Source organism: Sus scrofa, chromosome 2 (genome assembly GCF_054392235.1).
Source record: "Sus scrofa isolate SSC_HxYL_T2T_F1_AM1 chromosome 2, Sscrofa_HxYL_maternal_Yorkshire_Landrace_v2.0, whole genome shotgun sequence".
NCBI classification, from domain to species: domain Eukaryota; kingdom Metazoa; phylum Chordata; class Mammalia; order Artiodactyla; family Suidae; genus Sus; species Sus scrofa.
In genome coordinates, this window is record NC_139384.1 from 40342781 (window position 1) to 40362344 (window position 19564).

A 19564-nucleotide genomic window follows, 5' to 3' on the forward strand; every position below is an offset into this window, starting at 1 on the left:
TGAATTACAAAAAAAAAAAAGTGAAGAAAAAAAAAAAGAGAACCATGTTGAGACACATTGTAATCAAAATGTCAAAAGGTAAAGACAAAGGGAAAAATCTTACAAGCAGTCAGAGAAAACAAAAACAAAATCTTTACAAACAAGGGAACCCACATAAGACTATCAGCAGAATTTTCTGCAAAAGCATTGCACACCTTAAGGGAGTAGCATATAGTCAAAGCACTGAAAAAAAAACAAAATACAAAAAACAAAAAACACCTGAGGACCAAGAATACTCTACCTGGAAAGTTTTCCAGATAAGCAAAAGCTGAAAGAGTTATCACAATAAGGATGGCTTTTTAAGAAAGGTTAAAGGGACCCCTTTAAACAGAAATGAAAATATATCAAAGTATAAATTTCATTGGTAAAGGTAAATGTATAGTTAAATTCAGAATATTCTAATGTTATAATGGTTGCAGGTAAAACACTCATAAATATATTATAAAGGTTAAAAGACAAAAGCAATAAAAATAACTACCTACAATAAAACTGTATAACAAGTAATTGGTTAAAGAATAGACAAGCTAAGAAGATATAAACTGTGACATCGAAAACATAAAACGTGGAGTTCCCATTGTGGTTCAGTGGTAATGAATCTGACTAGTACCCATGTGGACGTGGGTTTGATTCCTGAATCCACTCAGTGGGTTAAGTATCCTGCATTGCTGTGGTTGTGGTATAGGCCAGCAGTGGCAGCTCTGATTCAACCCCTAGCCTGGGAACTTACATATGCCACAGGTGTGGCCCTAAAAAGACAAAAACAGAACAAAACAAAACAAAACCAAACAAACAAACAAAAAAATAAAGCATGGAAGGGAGACTAAAAACATAGAGCTTTAATATACATTTCAAGTTAGTCTTCAAAATGTTATAGATGTTTTATGTAAGCCTCGTAACCCCAGAGAAAAAAAATCTTATCAACAAAGGGACCTAAGGTAAAGGGACCTAAGTATACCATTACAGAAAATCCTCTTCCCCAAAGGAAGAGAACAAGAGCAGAAGAAAGGAACAAAGGAATTATAAAACAATTAACAAAATACCAATAGTAAGTCTATACCTATCAGTAATTACTTTAATGTATTTAACCAAATTCTCCAATCAAAAGTCACAAAGTGGCTGATTAAAAAACCAAAAACCAAAAACAAAACAAAACAAAAAAAAGCAAAAGAACCCCAAGACCCAACCATGTGCTGCCTACAAGAAACTCACTTCAGCTGTAAGGACACAAAATAAACTAAAAGTGAAGGGATGGAAAAAGATATTCCATGCAAACAGAAACCAAAAGAAAGCAAGACTAGCTATACTTATATCAGACAAAATAGACTTTAATACAAAGATCACAGTAAGGTAAAAAGAATGTCCTTGTATAAAGACAAAGAGATCCATCAAACAAGAAGATATAACATTAGAAATATTTATGAATCCAATAGAGGAACACCTAAATATATAAATGCTAACAGATCTGAAGACAGAAGCAGTCAGTAATATAATAATAGTACTTCAATACCCCATTTTCAATAATGGATAGATCATCCTAACAGAAAACTGATAACGAATGACTGGACTTAAACTACATGTTAGAGCAAAGGGACTTAACTGGCACTGACAGCACATTCCATCCAAAATAGCAGAATACACATTCTTCTAAGTGCACATGGAACATTCTCAGGGAATATCATATGCGAGCACCACAAAACAAGTCTTAATAAGTTTGAAAAGTTCGAAGTTATATCAAGCATTTTTTTATGACCAAAAGGTATGAAACTAGAATTACAAGAAAAATGAAAACTGGAAAATTCACAAATATGTGGACATTATAAGGACATGCTACCAAACAAACAATGGGTCTAAAAGAAATAAAAAAATACCTTGTGATAAACGATACTGGAAATACAATACACCAAAGCTTATGGGATGCAGAAGCAGTTCTAAGAGGGAGGTTCATAGAGATAAATGCCCACATTAAGAACCAAAAAAAAGCACAAATAAACAACCTAACTTTAGATCTCAAGGTACTAGAAAAAGAAAAACCTAAGCCAAAGGCAGTAGAAGGAAGGAAATAACAATTACCAAAGTGGAAGTAAATAAAATAGAGACTAAAAAGATGATATAAAATATCAATGAAACTTTTATTTATTTTGAAAAGATAAACGAAATAGAAAGACTTTTAGCCAGAATTACCATGAAAAAAAGATAAGGCTGAAATGAATAAAATTAGAAATTAAAGAGGGCATATGACAACTGATAGCACAGAAATACAAAGGATCAAAAGACGCTGCAATGGGAGTTCCCGTTGTGACGCAGTGGTTAACGAATCCGACTAAGAACCATGAGGTTGCAGGTTGGATCCCTGCCCTTGCTCAGTGAGTTAACGATCCGGCGTTGCCATGAGCTGTGGTGTAGGTGATTTGACCCCTAGCCTGGGAACCTCCACATGCCACGGGAGTGGCCCAAGAAATGGAAAAAAAAAAAAAAAAAAAAAAAAGCTGCAATGAACAATTATATGCCAACACAGTGGGTACCTAGAAGAACTGGATAAATTCCTAGAAACATACAACCTACCAAGACTGAATTATGAAGAAATAAAAAATCAATTTTCAGTAAGGATATTGAATCAAATCAAATCAGACAAAAACTCCTCCACAAACTGAAATCCAGACCAGATAGTTTCACCGGCAACTTCTATCAAATGAAAAGAAGAATAAATCCTCAAACTCTTCCAAAAACTAGAAAAGAAAACTTCCAAACTTTTTATGAGGCCGACATTACCTTGACATCAATGTCTGATAAAGACACTTCATGTAAAGAAAAATATACCTGATGAACACAGATGTAAAGAACCTGAACAAAACAGCAGCAAATCAAATTCAGCAAAACATCAAAAAAATCATACACCATGATCAAATGGTATTGACTCCAGCAATACAGGGACAGTTCAATATCCACAAATTAATCAATGTGGTATACCATATTAACAAAATAAATGATAAAAAGATGATCATCTCAACAGATGTAGGAAAAAATTTGACAGAATTCAGCATCATGATGATAAAAACTCTCAACAATATGGGTAGAGATGGAAGTACTTCAATATAATAAGGGCCATACCTGACAAGTCCACAGCTACCATCATACTCAATGGTGAAAAGCTAAAAGCTTTTCCGCTATGATCAGGGAAAAGAAAAGGATGGCTTTTCTTGCCACTATTACTCAATAGAGTACTGGAAGTCCTAGCCAGAGTAATTAATCAGGAAAAAGAAATAAAATCATATGAATTAGAAAGAAAAAAGGAAAGATGTAAAAATGTCTCCATTTGCATATAAAATTAGGTTATAAAGAACATTCTAAAGGCTACACACACACACACACACACACACACACACACCCCCAAACACAAAAACTGTTAGAACTAATAAATAAATTCGGTCAACTTCCAGGATAAAAATTAACATATACAAAAATCAGTGTGTTTCTATATTCTACCCACATACTATCAGAAAGAGAAATTAAGAGGAGTTCCTACTGTGGCTCAGCAGAAATGAAGCCAACTAGTATCCATGAAGATGAGGGTTTGATCCCTGGCCCCTCTCAGTGGGTTAAGGATCTGTCGTTGCTGTGTGCTGTGGTGTAGGTCGCAGACGTGGCTCAGATCTGGTGTTGCTGTGGCTGTGGCACGGGCCAGCAGCTATAGCTCTGATTTGACCCCTAGCCCAGGAACTTCCATATGCCACAAGTGTGGCTCTATAAATAGATAAATAAATAAATAGAAATTAAGAAAACAATGTCATTTACAATAGTATCAAAAAGAACAAAATACCCAGGAATAAATTTAGCCAAGGAGGTGAGAAATATGTACACTGTACAGTACAAGATATTGATAAAAGAAATTGAAGAAGACACAAATAAATGGAGAGAGAGTCCATGTTCATGGACTGGAGGAACCAATATTATAAAAATGTTCATACCTAAGCAATCTCCAGATTCAATGCAATGCCTATCAAAGTTCCAAAGCTTTTTTTCACAGATATAGAGAAAACAATCCTAAAATTTGTATGGAGCCATCAAGGCCTCCAAATAGCCAAAGCAAACTTGAGAAAGAAGAACAAAGCAGTAAGCATCATACTTTTGATTTCGAACTATACTATAAAGCCATAGTAATGAAATAGTATGTTACGGGCATAAAAACAAACACACAAACCTCTGAATCAAATCAAGAGCCCAGAAATAACCCCATAATTAGTTACTATAGTCAACAAACATTTGACAAAGGAACCAAGAATACTCAATGAGGGAAGAAGGGTTTCTTCTATAAACGGCTTGGGAAACCTGGATATTCATTTGCAAAAGTACAAAACTGAAAAAAAGGAACCCTTGTGTACTGTTGGTGGAAATGTAAATTGGTGCAGCCGTTATGGAAAAAAACTATGCATGTCCCTCCAAAAATTAAATATAGAGCTACAATATGATCCAGCAATCCCACTTTTATGTATATATCCAAAGGAAACAAAATCTCTATTGAAATGATATCTTCACTCCCAGGGTTACTGCAGCTTCTGGGTGTTCCATGTTTGGTTGCTCCCCTATTTGTTATGAAATATAAGGCTAGTGTTGGTGTACAATCTCTCTCAATGTAAACAACTGAAAACTATTACATTTGTTGTAATTTTTGTACCTATCATCCATTTCTGATTCCAAAATGTGATAGAGGCAGCCATATGACAGGGAGATGTCCATATACTAACTTAACCAGAGGAGGCTGCCCAAGAATTGTTGGTAAGACTCTTCTGTGTCCCCTATTCTCCCTTTGAATCTGGGCCATTCCCTTTGGATCACAGCATCCAAGCGGAAGTGACAGAAACCCATAAATTCCTCTGTCTCACATACACCCCTTCCCCCCTACGAAATTTGGCATTCATTTGCCTGGACCAAGCTGCTCCCTTGCCCAGTTTTTAAATGGACATATTTTTGTTTGTTAAAGACTTTTTGTTAACTTGGAAAGAAAAAGGTCTCTCTTTTCCTAGAATTCCCCCAAATTTTGAGACATGGTTTAGAAGTTTTTAGGCCTACTCTTGCTGAGTTACTCTTACAGAAAATATTTCCTACAGATGGTGGGAACCTCATGACACTTTCACTTCCCATATGATATAGAAGAGGAAACGTGGGGACATTTCCAAAATTAAGGGGAATTCCACTTTATATGGAAGACTTTTACTAAATGGACATGGAAGCTGAAATTAGAATTCAACACAGGGAATGTAAACTCAAACACTGATTGATTAGTGCTCAACATTTTCTGAGTTTTGTTCATTTGTATCCATGACTCAATATCCTTCAGCCACCAAATACTTATGTTCTTGTGAATGAAGCACTTACTGAGACTGTTTTTATTATGGTGTTAAGTGTGGGCTGAATATATATAAAGTTTAAAAAATCATAGTGTGTTTTAGAGAAATGAGCAGATGAATAAGAGACCTTTCTGGACCAAAGGCCAAGACCTAAAGACCACTGATGTGGACTCCATCAGTGTACTGAAGCTAGCAAAGACACAAAGATGTAAAACCACTTTGGGTTTATAAGAAATGCCATCTGTATATGTTATATGAATGGCCATATAACAGAACATGGAGAAAGTTGTTTTTAGTGTGACTATTTACTTACCCCAAATTCCCATGAATATTGCAAAGAACACTGTTGACTCATTGTCAAATAAGTGGGAGAACTGTAAAACAACAACATCAGAAAAACTGCTTAGTAACAAACACAATACAAAAGGAGGGAAATTGCAAGTCTTTTCAACATACCACAATACATACACACCTTTGAAGCCAAACACGTGGAATTGAGTCTCCAATAGTCACACATCAGATCACAGAGTGGGCACATGATAATCTGACCTCCAATCTCAGGGTCACAGATCTCAGTGCTGCAGAAGGAAGAGCAAAGTTATTTTATTCTTTTTTCTTTTTTCTAGGGCCACGCTTATGGCACATGGAAGCTCCAAGGCCAGGGGTGGAACTGGAGCTGCAGCTGCCGGCCTATGCCACAGCAACAGCTACACCAGATCCAAGCTGCGTCTGTGACCTAGACCTTAGCTCCTGGCATTGCCAGATCCTTTAACCATCTGAGCGAGGTCAGGGATAAAACCCACATCCTCACAGATACTAGAAGGGTTCTTAACTCTGAGTCACAGTGGGAACTCCAGCAAAGTTATTTTAAAAGTGACATGTTTGGGCAGAAGTCCAAAGCTGTTCTTAACAGAACAACTTTACATTGCTTGTCACATATGGCAGAAGGAGCAATGCAGGTCAAGTCATGCTTTGCAGAATGGGATCTTTACCTCCCATCATTGTGAAATGCTTTGAGGAATGGGATCTTTAGTGCCCATCATTATAAAACAGATTTTCCAAAAAAATATGTTAAGATGATGCATACACCAATTAACCAGATGGGAGAAATTTTTTCACATGTATATGTATATCTAATCATCATGATGTATGCTTTAAATATCTTACAATTTTGTCAATTATATTTCAATAAAGGTGAAAAAAACCCAGCAGATTTTCCATGAAGTACCAAGTGAGGGGTAACTGCTTTGTTTAGGTCTTTTTCAGAAGTATCAATTATCTGTTGCCACAGGAAACATTCTGACACAAATTCCAGAAAAAAATAATAACAACAGCTTCAGTTAGCATAAGATTTCTTTTTCTATTTGGGCAACTCAGTTGTACTTACCTGCTTAAGTTATCATGCATTGAGAATAAGCCATAAATAAAACAAACTAAGCCAACTATTGCTGCAAAAAATAGCATTTCTGTGTAAAATCCAAGAAAGACAAAATAGATGCCAATTTTTTCTCCATAATAATCCCTATGAAAGAGAATAAAAATAGAATCAGAGGTTGCAAGAATGATACAGTCCAGAGAGTCTTGGTTTTGTATTCAGACAAGCCTGTATTCTAATTTTGGCTCCACTGCTTTCTAGCCATGTAATTTTGATAAAGTTACTAAATTTTCTAATCTTTGGTTGCCACATCATAAAATGCAGGATTATGCTTATCCACAGAACTGGTGTAAGGATTAAAAGAGATAACAAATATAAACAGGAAGCCAACTGAGTACAAGCTGTTTTACTTGTGAAATAATAAGGTAACTTGAAAAGCTTTTTAATGTTAAAGAGAGTTTAAAATAAAGTGCAAATCATTCTGTGGTGTGACTTCTAGTAATTAACTTAAATCAAAATCACATTCACGATCTGCTCAGGAACTTTTGCTTCCTCTCTAAAACTGAAGAAAGTACGAGGACCACAACAGGTGAGCGTCGTTGTACACATGAATGTCCACCTTCCTTCAAATGTGGATCACTGATGGATGCTTATGGGGTTGTAAGACAGGCAGCAAACCAAGGAATCAAGAATGACTGTGTAATAAAGTTCCATAAAATATACAGTTCAGCTCTTGCTTTACAAAGAGTGGAAAAGTGACAGCATTATTTGGCATCAATGTTCATGCCTTATAACCGAATTTTTTTTTCTGTTGATTTTAAAGCGACTTCTCTCTTAAGGAATCCCTCAAAGAACCAGAGAACTAGGTTTTTCTCTACCTCAGAAAACCAGGTTTATAAAAAACAACATTAAAAAAATAGGTTAATTTTTCCCCTTATTCACGTAGAGCTCAGCTCACCAAATCCGTGAAGTCCTTCCACAGTTTTCTATGTAGAGAGATGTGAGTCCTTTTAGGTTCTAACTGCATTACATATATAAACCTATTAAAGCACTTTACATTAAATTGTAATTCCCACACATGCTCAAAAAAACAGGCAACTCAACACAAAGGGTTTAAATTTTATATAACATAAACTTAATACAGACTTAACCAAAACAATTTCCAAGTGAGGTTTATAATATTTCTCATAATATTAATTTTATTGACCCTCCCATTCTTCAGTTTTCAAAGTTTTGAATCTTTTCTAATGAAATAGGAATCTTTCTCCTTGTACCACATTTCATTTTTTTAAGTGATAATAAACATTTTTACCTTGTTGTTTTCCCTTGTACTGCTCTTCAAATGACTATAAACTTGAAAGCAAATTATGTATATTATTTATTGTATCACCTTGTTAATTTACACTTATGACTTCCTTAGGTTCACTCACACAGGATGAGTAAAACTGCTTTTGCTCTTTGTGTGTGTGTGTGTGTGTGTGTCTTTTAGGGCTGCACCGGTGGCATATGGAGGTTTCCAGATTAGGGGTCCAATCGGAGCTGTAGCTGCCAGCCTATGCCAGAACCACAGCAACACGGGATCTGAGCCGTGTCTGCGACCTATACCACAGCTTATGGCAGTGCTGCATCGCCAGATCCTTAACTCATTGAGTGAGGCCAGGGATCGAACCCAAATCGTCATGGATGCTAGTTTGGTTCGTTAACCACTGAGCCACAACGGGACCTCCTCTTTTTTTTTTTCGGCCAAAAAATAGAGAAATTACTATAAGACTTTATAATATCAAAATTCCCACCCCCCAAAAGAATAAAGATATTTGATTTGAGAAAATTTACTATTTACCATGTCTACTTCCACTTGAAATTTAAAAATGATAGAATTGATGATTTTTAAGGTAAAATATTATTGCTGTAGGCTTAATCAAAAAATTATTTGAAAATTCATAAAGAAACTGGATATTTCAAATCTTTGTTCTTGAACTACAATTTTCTTTCAAGTTTCAAGAATCTTGTTCATTGAGAAATAAAAGTTCTCAAGAATTCTAGAACTTTAGTATTTAAAAGATTCTCAAAAAGAGAAATTCTCAAAGGAATAGTTATTATATATAGAATTATAGAAACTACTAAACTTTGGATTTGGAGAGCTTCAGAATAGATTAACAACTAAACAGTCTCTTAATGCAAAAAGCAAGAGACATGTCATAGATTTGTATTATGGTAAAAAACCAAATATATTATTTACATATTATTGAAATAACATTTAATAATTATCTTATTCATGACAAAGAAAAAGAAAAGTCTAATAACGAGATACACTATAAAGTTTCAAATGTAAGGAGAATAAATACTTCTTTTGAGTATTATTTTTTTAGGAAATTTTTCCTTTTATTTACACCTATGGTATTTCTTCTCTCTCTCTTTTTTTCTTTCTCTCTCTCTCTCGCTCTTTTTTTTTTTTTTTTTTTTTTGTCTTTTTAGGGTTGCACTGTGGCATATGGAAGTTCCCAAGCTAGGGGTCAAAACAGAGCTGCAACTGACAGCCTACACCACAGCCACAGCAACGCAGGATATGAGCTGCGTCTGAGACCTACACCACAGCTCACGGCAATGCTGGATCCTTAACCCACTGCATGAGGCCAAGTATCAAACCCGCATCTTCATGTACACTAGTTGGGTTCTTAACCTGCTGAGCCACAATGGGATCTTCAACTATGGTATCTTAACCTGTCCATTTGATATACTAAACTTTGAACTTGTCTGTGGCCCCATAATATCAAATATGGCATCAGATAGGTAGACAACATTCAATAATATTGGCAGTATGATCTTGTAAGATGGAATTGGTCTAATTTTGTATTCCCAGGACTTGGTACGTAGTCTGAGACATAAATAATCAAAATGATGATAGAACTGAAATAAATACAGGCTTAAGGAATGAATAAACATTTGGTCTAAAGTGATCCATTTTTACACAAATTCACGGACATCTGAGAAACTTAGCTATTACACTATCTTGGCTTTTTAATAGCAGCATCATAGTCACTGTAAATATATTTATTCTAACTTATTTGTTACATAGCAATTATATAATTATATCTATTGTATTTATAAGTATTAAACCACCACAATAGGTGATATCAAAAGATAAATTACACAGAGCTCTTATACTGGAAAGAAAAATATGGGATCGGAAGGCATATAAAATTAAAGACTGATAAACCAATAATGGCAACCTTGGTATTCCCGTTTTCACTGAAAAAAGTAGACTCTCATATGATAAAATGATCAGTATCCAAAAGGGAGTAAAAATATTTACAAATTTTTGGACATGGTACCTAAGTTTGGTGTAGAGATAACATGAAATGTGTGAAATGTAGGAATTTGAATCCTATATTCTAAATCTCTTCCTAGGCACCCCTAGTCATCCTTTCTCTCTCTCTTTTTAAATTTAATCCTCCATAGCCAATCCACTAGGTCCAATAAATTCTGTCATAAAAGTCTTTTTCTAATCCCTAGTATCCTCCCTTTGCTTTCTCCAATGCCTTGGGTATGACTTTCAATATCTATTACTGGAAAACTTTAACAGCCTCCTTTGCATTCTTCTAAACTATCTGCCCATTTTCCAAGAGACTGAGGTTTCTAAAGCAAAAAATTAAATAATGCCCTCTTCCTTCCTTCAATGGTTTTGTCATTACGTCTTCATGATCTTTTTACGATAAATGTTCAAATTTCACCAGGAACTCTTCCTACATAAAGAACTAAATGCACAATGCCCTTAGCCAGTGTTCTGTACTTGCTCTCTCTACCTGGGATATTCTTACTTAACTTGGTTACCTAACAACCTTTTACTTCTCTCTCAAGAGGCACTCAAGAATAAGCAATGTGAAACTTGCTTATTGCCATAAAGGTAGGTGCTTTTCCCTCTGTGCTCAATTCTCTCATGGCTATCACTGTGCTGTAATTATTATGCATTTCTGTGTCTTCCTACAAATGTATTCATATTAGGAAACCATGTTTTGATTATCTTTACAGCCCTTGCCTCTTGCTGATATCTAATGATGCTAAACAAAGGTTCACTAAAGGAAGGTATTGTTGTAACTATGCCTCTGTGAATAAGTCCTTCCTATTTCTAAGGATATTTTTATTTCTATCAAGTCTTCCCACAAAAATCTTTCCTAAAAACTATAAAAATCAGTAAGAGGAGATAAAGCCACACCTGATACAGGCCTTCAAGCATCATGACAGAGAACATCATGATCTTCAAATCACCTGTAAATAAAAAAATAAACCCAATTCCAACAGAGTTCCTGTTACCAGCTGCCAAATCCTGAAGTAGGGAAAGCAATGACAAAGATTCTTAAGAACTCCTAGGGAAAATATGCAAAGTTGGGTTGGAATATTAAACAAATACATAAAATAACTCCTGGGGGGAAAGTCTAACTAAATGCCATAATACTGAACACGTGCTGGGACCTGGTAATTCACTGCACTAGTGAAATGAAAGGAACCTGAAAGAAACTGAGTAAGACTGAAAGTGGCAGGCTCAGAGAAACAATGTCTCTGGGGGAAGTTTCTGATATAAAGGGTGGTACTTCTTAAAAGTGTGGCAGTAAAGAGAAAGAAAAGAGGGGCAGATAGGATCCTATAGAAATTCTCAGAGGTGTTTCCACTCAGATCAGGAACAAGGCAAAGACACCCACTATTATTTAACATTGTTCTACAATTATTAGCCAATGACTTGAACAAAATAAAATAATTACAGACATAAGAACTGGTAATAAAGACAACATGATTATATACCTGGATAGCCTTAAGGAATCAATGATGAAACTAATTCAGTAAAGAATTCATCAAGGCATTAGAACATAAAATTAACACGCAAAAGTCAATAGCATTCAACATAAATAATAACTAGTTAGAAGACATAATGTAAGAGAATATATAATTTATGATAGCAACAAAAATATACTTAGGATTAAACATGAAGTTTAATTTCTACAACACTCCTGAAAAACCCAAAAGTAGGCTTAAAGAAAGATGTCATTTTCCTTAACATAAGTTTTCCTGATTACAATGTCTCAACATCAAAATACCAGGTCTAAATTAATTTACAAACTTAATGCGATCCCCATAATACCAACCATCTTTTTTCATAACAAGCTAGACAAACTGATACTGAAGTTTATTTGGAAGAATAAACATGTAGAATGTAGAAGGAAACACCGAGAATAAAAGCTATGATGAAGTATTATTAGCCCAACTAGATATTAAAACATTCTAGGGCAAGACCACTACAATTAAAACAGTCTAGTGCTGGTGCATGTATAGGTAGCTAGAGAAATAGAATAGCTGGAATATACAGAAATATACTCAATTCCATATAAAAATCCAGTATGTGATAAAGGTGGTACCTCGAATCACTGAGGCAATGATAAACTTTTAATAACAATTTTGGGACAAGTAGATAAAAGTAGATCTATTCCCTGAATAGAACAAATTCCAAATGGATCAGGAATCTAAACATAAAAAAAAAAATGAAACTGTGCAAGTAGAAGAAAATGACTTGTGTGTATAAGGAGGCATTCTGTCACTATGAATCCAACTTAAAAAAATTGACAACTTTGCCTTCATGTAAGAAAACTTAAGTTCTGCATAGCAAAAACCAACCAACCACCCAAACAAAAAACCAAAAATCCTATAAGCAAAATTGAAATGCAAATGACAAATCTGGAGAAAATATGAGAACGATGTATCACAGATAAAGGGTTATAAATCCTCAGCATATAAAGAATACTGAGAACATTAAGAAAGAAACAGAAATCCTTTATAAAAATGGACAAAATATAGCAATAAGCAGGTCATAAGAAAAGATACAAAAAATGTACCTTTGCATGCAAAAAGATACTCAATTTCATTCATGATAATGGCAAATGCAAATTAAAGCAACACTAAAATACCATTTCTCACCTGTTGGCTTGGAAAAAATTAGAAAACTTGAAAGTGCACTCTGTCATACATACATACAACATACTTTCAAACATGGTTGGTGGGAATTCCAAACAGTCCAATCCCAGTGAAGAGGAATTCAGCAATCTTTAATACAACTACATATGCATTTGCCCTTCAACCCAGCAATCTCATATATAGAGATTTACCCTGAAGATGCACCCTTAGGATACAAAAATACACATGTATGTGGTTATTTCTTGAAGTACTTTTTATAATTATGAAATACTCGAAATTACCTGAGTCCAAATACACATAAGTAAGACGAATGTAGCATGCCTCTATGAATTCATATGGATTGATTTTCAAGATATATTATTATGCGAAAATAGTAAACTGCAAAAGAGTCTAAGTAGAATCCACTTGTTGTTTAACAAGGTAGGAGAAATTTTATTTATTTATTTTTAGCTTTTTAGGGCCGCACCTGTGGCATATGGAAGTTCCCAGGGGTTGAATTAGAGCAACAGATGCTAGCCTACACCACAGCCACAGCAATGCCAGATCTGTGACCTACACCAAAGCTCAATGCAATGCCAGATCCTTGACCCACTGAGCAGGGCTAGGAATCAAACCTGCATCCTCACAGACACCAGTCGAATTTGCTACCGCTAAGCCGCAACAGGAACTCGGGTAGGAAAAATTTGAGAGAATATGTATATTTTCATTATTTTATAAAAAGACATGCCAGAAAATAATGAAGTTGGTTAGCTAGTTATAAGGAATAACAAGAGAAGAGGGCAAGGAATGGGGTGAAAGGGAAATGGGAGGGAGTACCATTTCCCTAAGTTTTAACTAAAATTGAAAACAAACTGAAATATATCTTATTGTACCTGAGGTGAGAGGGCAGAGTTGTGGGGAGGATAGAGGAAGACTATTATATTGTCACAGGATCCAGCTATAAGGGCTCACAATGGAGCTTTGGTAAGAATGTTGAGTGACAAGTAAACTTGGAAGGAGGGCTGCAGTTGTAAAATTATTTTGAAACCGAAACAGTGAAGATTGATTCAGGTAAGAATTAGTATATATGCTACATCCAGGTGGAAATTTTAATGAGTAGGAAAACTTCCCACAGATTGCTTTATTACTAGCAAGGTGAAAAACGGTAGAGAAATTAAACAAATGCTTAACTGGGTGACCAAAATCAATACAAAAAACAAGAGGCTTATTAAAAGCAGGGGGAAAAATATAATCTATAGAGTTGTGAAATAGGATCAGATTTCGACTGGATGATCAAAATTATCACAAATAACCTGGTGCTCCCCAAAGCTGAAATCCTTCTACATATCCTCCTAGAAGTTTTTGTAGCTGTAGGACTTATAATGAGTTCTCTCATTCATTTCAAGATAGTTTAAACTTTTGCATAGGAAAGAATCAAGACTCATGTTTTTCATGTGGATATCCATTTCTCCTAGTATCGCTTGTTTTGAAAGGACCATCTTTTCCCCAGTGAATAACAGGACACCCATGTTGGAAATGAACTGACTATATATGTGTGGATCTAATCCTAGACTTTCCTTTATTTTTCTTTGTAATTAACTGAAAATATACAGAAAAGTATATTCAAATAATACCCGTATACCCTTTAAGTCTTTTATTGTGAAAATATTGTTCCATTTGCATTTTCTCTCTCTTCGTGTACTTCCGTTATATATATACCTTTTTCTGAATCGTTTGCAAGTAAACTGGTTGAATATGTACATCATGGTCTTTTATTCTCAAATATTTCATTTTCTATTACTAAGAATATGAATATTATCTTACATAATCGCCAAAAAGAAATCTTAGGGATAATAAGCTGTTTTCTGCAATTGCTCCCTCTGTGACAACATAATGTTTGCTTTCTTGCCTTATCAGTTACTTAGTTGAAAACTTTACACATAGTGATCAATTCTTTACTTTAAATTTTGCTAAAAATTTCAGTTTATTTAAAAAATGACCTCACTACTGAAATGGAAAGCAGTATGAATTGCTATAAATGGAAAAGTTATAAAAATAGGATGACAAACTTTGAAAAGTTAAGTTTAAGCTAGACATTGCCATCTGATGAAATAGCTGCGTTTCCATTCTGTTGTAAAATAAAATCAGCAAATGCTAAACAAGTACTGACCTGAGATGTACTGTATTTATGTATACTGTGGGTTATAAATACAAACCCTTGGGGAATATTTATAGCAGAAATATCTGTAGAAAGTTAAATCCTCTCAACATATTTTGAACAATGTAAAGTACGTAAACTTTCACTCTGAAAACTTTGCTTCTTTGAAAATATACTATGAAAATATTCTCCAAAGGCACAATATTTGTAAATGTTCTTAATAGCACTGATGGTAAAAATGTTGCAACAGTATAAGCTTCTTCAATAGAAAAAAACCAGAAAAATAAATTAGGTAAAACTTACAATAGGGCATTCTGTGTTCCATTAAAGAGCACAAGATAGCTCTGAACGTACTCACAGGGAAGTACACCAATTAATATACTGTTTAGTGAAAAAGACAATCCTAGCAAAAAAAGTAGATAAAGATCCATTGCTCCAGGAAAAAAAGTTTGCATATGTATTTTACCATGCACACACATAAAAATACTACTGAATGGCCATTACCAAATGAAGCACAGTTAACATCTGTGGAGTTCAGCGGAGATGGAATTTCACTTAAAACTTTGCACACCTCTTTATTTCTTGGAATTTTTTAGATAAATGTGCTACTTTTATAATTAAAAAATTAAATGGCCCTTACTCAGAACAACTAAAACATCCATCCAATGAAGAGTTCATATAATGATTTAAAGAAAGCACCCATTTTTATGTGAGCTGCCTTTTAGTTATTCTTAAAATGTTCCCCCGTTACTTGCCTTAAATGAAACTGTTGAAAGAACATTTCAGTTGATTTGGATATATACTGTGCAAGTATAATAGTAAAGGCATAAATCACTGAGAAAAAATTCTATCTCTAGCAACTAGGGGTCCCTATAATCTGACTATTTCTTTATTGAAAGCACAGCAGGAGTATCCTAAAACCCTGTAGGTATGTAGTATTGTCATGGTTCATGCAAGAACCTGCAACCATAGTCTTCTTGCACAGCTAATGAAACTGTATAAAGAACTGAGATCAGAGAACAATTGTCTTCACAGCTCTCTGAGATCAATACACCCACACAAACATCCATACATGACCTTTCTGCTATCTTCTAAATTCTTATACTCAGAGAAAACCAAAAGAAACTAATATACATTAAACAGTAAGTGCTAACCCCATACTAAAAAATACATATATCATTTAATTATCAAGTAACCCCATAAAGAAATAATACTATTATTATTCCTATTTTACAGATGAGTCTCACAGAGGTTAAGTAACTTGACCATGTTTATATGCGTCTAAGAGTAAGAGCTTGGATTTGACCCCAGTCTACCTAAACACCAAGCCCAAACCTCTGAACCATTGGGCTAACTCTGTACAGTGGTTAAGACCATTTTGGCAATAGCACTTTACTCACAAACAAATAACTAAATGATAGCGTAGATATAAAACAGGGAAGATGGGAAATGTAATGGGTGAAAATAGTAGTAAAAAGAATAGAGTATGACACCACCGTGAATAAAAAACACATAATCAAGTTTTAATTGGCTTGATCCTGTGCAAGAAACTTACCTAATCAAATTAAAAGGCTGCTCCTTGTAAAAATAGGAAAACCGAGCCCAGTTCTGGCAAAGTATGTACCTTTCATTGACAGGATTAGGAGGTTCTGATGGCTTCCAGTATTGACCCTACACATACAAAAGAAGAAATTGCTGAATGACAAAGCAAACCACAGAGTGAATAAAGACATGCTGCTTTTATAAGAAGGCTAGTGAATGAGGCAAATGTTCTCTTTCACTTTTTTATTTTTACTCTCATATTCTGTTGATATAAATTATTCACTACACTCTATACTAAGTGAAAATAATGATGATTTATTTATTCTCACAGGCAGCTATCTAAAAACACGAGCCCAAGTCTGAGGCTATGGCTTTACTCAAGATGCTCCTTTCACCTGGAATGCTCATTTCATCAATATTCAGATCCAATAGTCACAGCTCAGGGATTCCCACAATGACATAACCAGCTGGGACTTTGGAAATAGGCTGACACTTTGATTGCACAGATGGAAATATTAAACCCCAAGGAAAGCTAAGTGAATGATCCAAGGTCACCCTGCTATGACTGGATGGTCTCTAGGGAACCTGTCCTGTCCTCTTTGACCTTCACTGATATCAGTTTCCCAAAGGACTTAAAATATATACAGCAGGCTTTAGTACTTAAGAGCCTCAGTATTGTTTCCCTCCATAAATTGTATCTTCATTGTTAGGAATTGAGTAGCTTTATCACTGTCCCTTCAGGGCCTAGTAGGGTACTGTCTACACATAGTTTTTTTTTTCTTTTTTTGGCTATGCCAGTAGCATATGTAAATTCCCAGGCCAGGGATGGAATCTAAGCCTGAAGCTGCAACCTACAATGCAGCTTTGTGGCAACATCAGGTCCTTAAACTGCTGTGCCACAGCAGGAACTCCTTAATACTTCCTTTTTAACCATTTGCCTACACAAGTAAAGTGCAGAACACTGAGTAAACATCCAATTTAAAAGTAAGCACATATGAAAATCTCTGTATGATAAGGTACACAATTTTATATCATCCAGATTCTAACTTCTGTCTTTTGTAGCTAGTCCTACTGAATCTTGAGAAGTGAAAAAAAAAAGCAGCCTATTTGGGTATCTTATATAGGTATAAGCAGCCTATTTGGGTATCATATAGGTATAAGCAGCCTATTTGGGTATCTTATATAGGTATACCTATTTGGGTATCTTAAAATTCTTTAAAGCACATAAGGGAAAATCCATACCTAAATCTGCATTCAGGAGAGAAGAAAGAAAAAAAAGTAAAATTAACAGTCAATGATAACACTCTCTAGCAATAGCTCAGTAACACTGATTTCCTAGTGAGTTTGCAGGATTCCACTGGAGGGCTAGATGTATGGATTAAAATTGCTGGTGACTAAGGACAGTTTGTTTGGCTTTACCACCTGGTTATAATAAGAAAAGAATCAATGCCCTAAAAACAAACAAACAAAATCTTTAAAACCTTCCAAAAAAATAAATAATGAGCCCTTTTGTGAAGAACAATTAACAAAGAATGAGTTGCAAAATGTTTCTTAACTTGCTATAGATCTCTCTACTTGGTCTAATGTGGGGCCTTATTTAGGATCCATAATCCCCTAGAAGTTCTTTTGCCCCAGGGGAATACGTGCATGTGCTTGAGTGTGGAGGGTAGGTAGTTTCTCTAACACAAGTTAAATTCACCTGAATCGATATCCCTGTTGAAAACTGCCACTCATTTTGGAAAATTCTGCTGTACTCTTATAGGAAACATATCAAAGATAAACTACTAACCAATGTTGAGCTGACCTACAGTCAATTATCATAGTTGAATAAATACTAACAGAGGAAACCTGGAAAAGGGAAAGATGGATTTGGGCTTTAGGAAACCATGATAGCAACATCATTTTCAAAAACATGGGCAATGATTTAGACAGCACTTGTTTAAACAGTAATACCTAGTTCCACATTCCAAAGGAATGTGTTTCTTGAAAAGGGAGCATCATCAAAAAGTCTTATCTATAAGTATGGGAGAGTAAAACAGGACCAAAGGAAACAAAAGTTCCAGAAGGTGATCTCAAAGTAGGTTATATAGTTTAGCTAAATGTCTACTGACAACAGATGAACTTTGAACACTGAATATCCAAAAGGAAAGGTTTCTCTCAGAAACCTCCAGAAACTAGGCTACCTAGGTTGCCAAGCCAAATTTTCAGGTTTGGTTGAATGGATCCATCATATAAAAGGTGACTTCTTGAACTCAATATTTTTGTACAAGGATCTGGTAGTCCCAAAGAATCCTTCAGAATCTCAGTTGTTTGTCTGACTCTTCTTATGGACTGAAGTTTTCAGCTTGTTTTGCAAGTGTATATATGCTTTATTTCCCCCAAATTCCTAGTCTGTGAGCTTGGATTCATGGATTTATCCATGGATTAATTAATGGACTCTTGGATTGATTTTAATTAATTAATTTTTTTTTTTTTTTTTTTTGTCTTTTTGCTATTTCTTTGAGCCGCTCCCGCGGCATATGGAGGTTCCCAGGCTAGGGGTCCAATCGGAGCTGTAGCCATTGGCCTATGCCAGAGCCACAGCAACGCGGGATCCGAGCCGCGTCTGCAACCTACACCACAGCTCAGGGCAATGCGGGATCGTTAACCCACTGAGCAAGGGCAGGGACCAAACCCGCAACCTCATGGTTCCTAGTCGGATTCGTTAACCACTGCACCATGACGGGAACTCCTAATTAATTAATTTTTAAAGTTTATGGCCACATCTGCAGTATACGGAAGTTCCCAGGCCAGGGATTGAATCTGAGTCACAGCTGTGACATGTGGCAACTCCATATCCTTTAACCCACTTCTCAAGTTGGGAACTGAACCTGCGCTTCTGCAGCGACCTGAGCTGCTGCAGTCAGATTCTTAACCTGCTGCACCACAGTGGGAAGTCCTAAAATGTTCTTTTAAAATAATTATTTTCAATATAGGTTCTAAAGAAAATCCATGTGCAAAGGTAATCATATTTTTAATAAATTTCCACTGAAGCCTCTATGTGTAGCAGTAGTAACTATGTATCTCAGCATATTCTCAGCTTGAACCTAGGGAGTCTATGAGGATTGTCCTAATGTGAGAGAGAAGCAAGTAACCTGTCATAAAAAAGTAAGCAAATGGAGGGTT

At 35.3% G+C, this 19564-nt stretch overlaps 1 protein-coding gene across 4 annotated transcripts in view; it reads right to left on the reverse strand.

The window, feature by feature from the left end:
* Positions 1-19564, reverse strand: part of ANO5 (anoctamin 5) — an 84321-nt gene that overhangs the window by 24582 nt on the left and 40175 nt on the right. For all 4 annotated transcript variants that reach the window (XM_021083250.2, XM_005661072.4, XM_085010093.1 and 1 more), the window contains 4 exons: positions 16413-16528; positions 6772-6906; positions 5857-5962; positions 5698-5758 (listed from right to left, as the gene is read on the reverse strand). In XM_021083250.2, coding sequence (XP_020938909.1) covers positions 5698-5758; positions 5857-5962; positions 6772-6906; positions 16413-16528 — 418 coding nt within the window. The remainder of the gene's footprint in view (positions 1-5697; positions 5759-5856; positions 5963-6771; positions 6907-16412; positions 16529-19564) is intronic.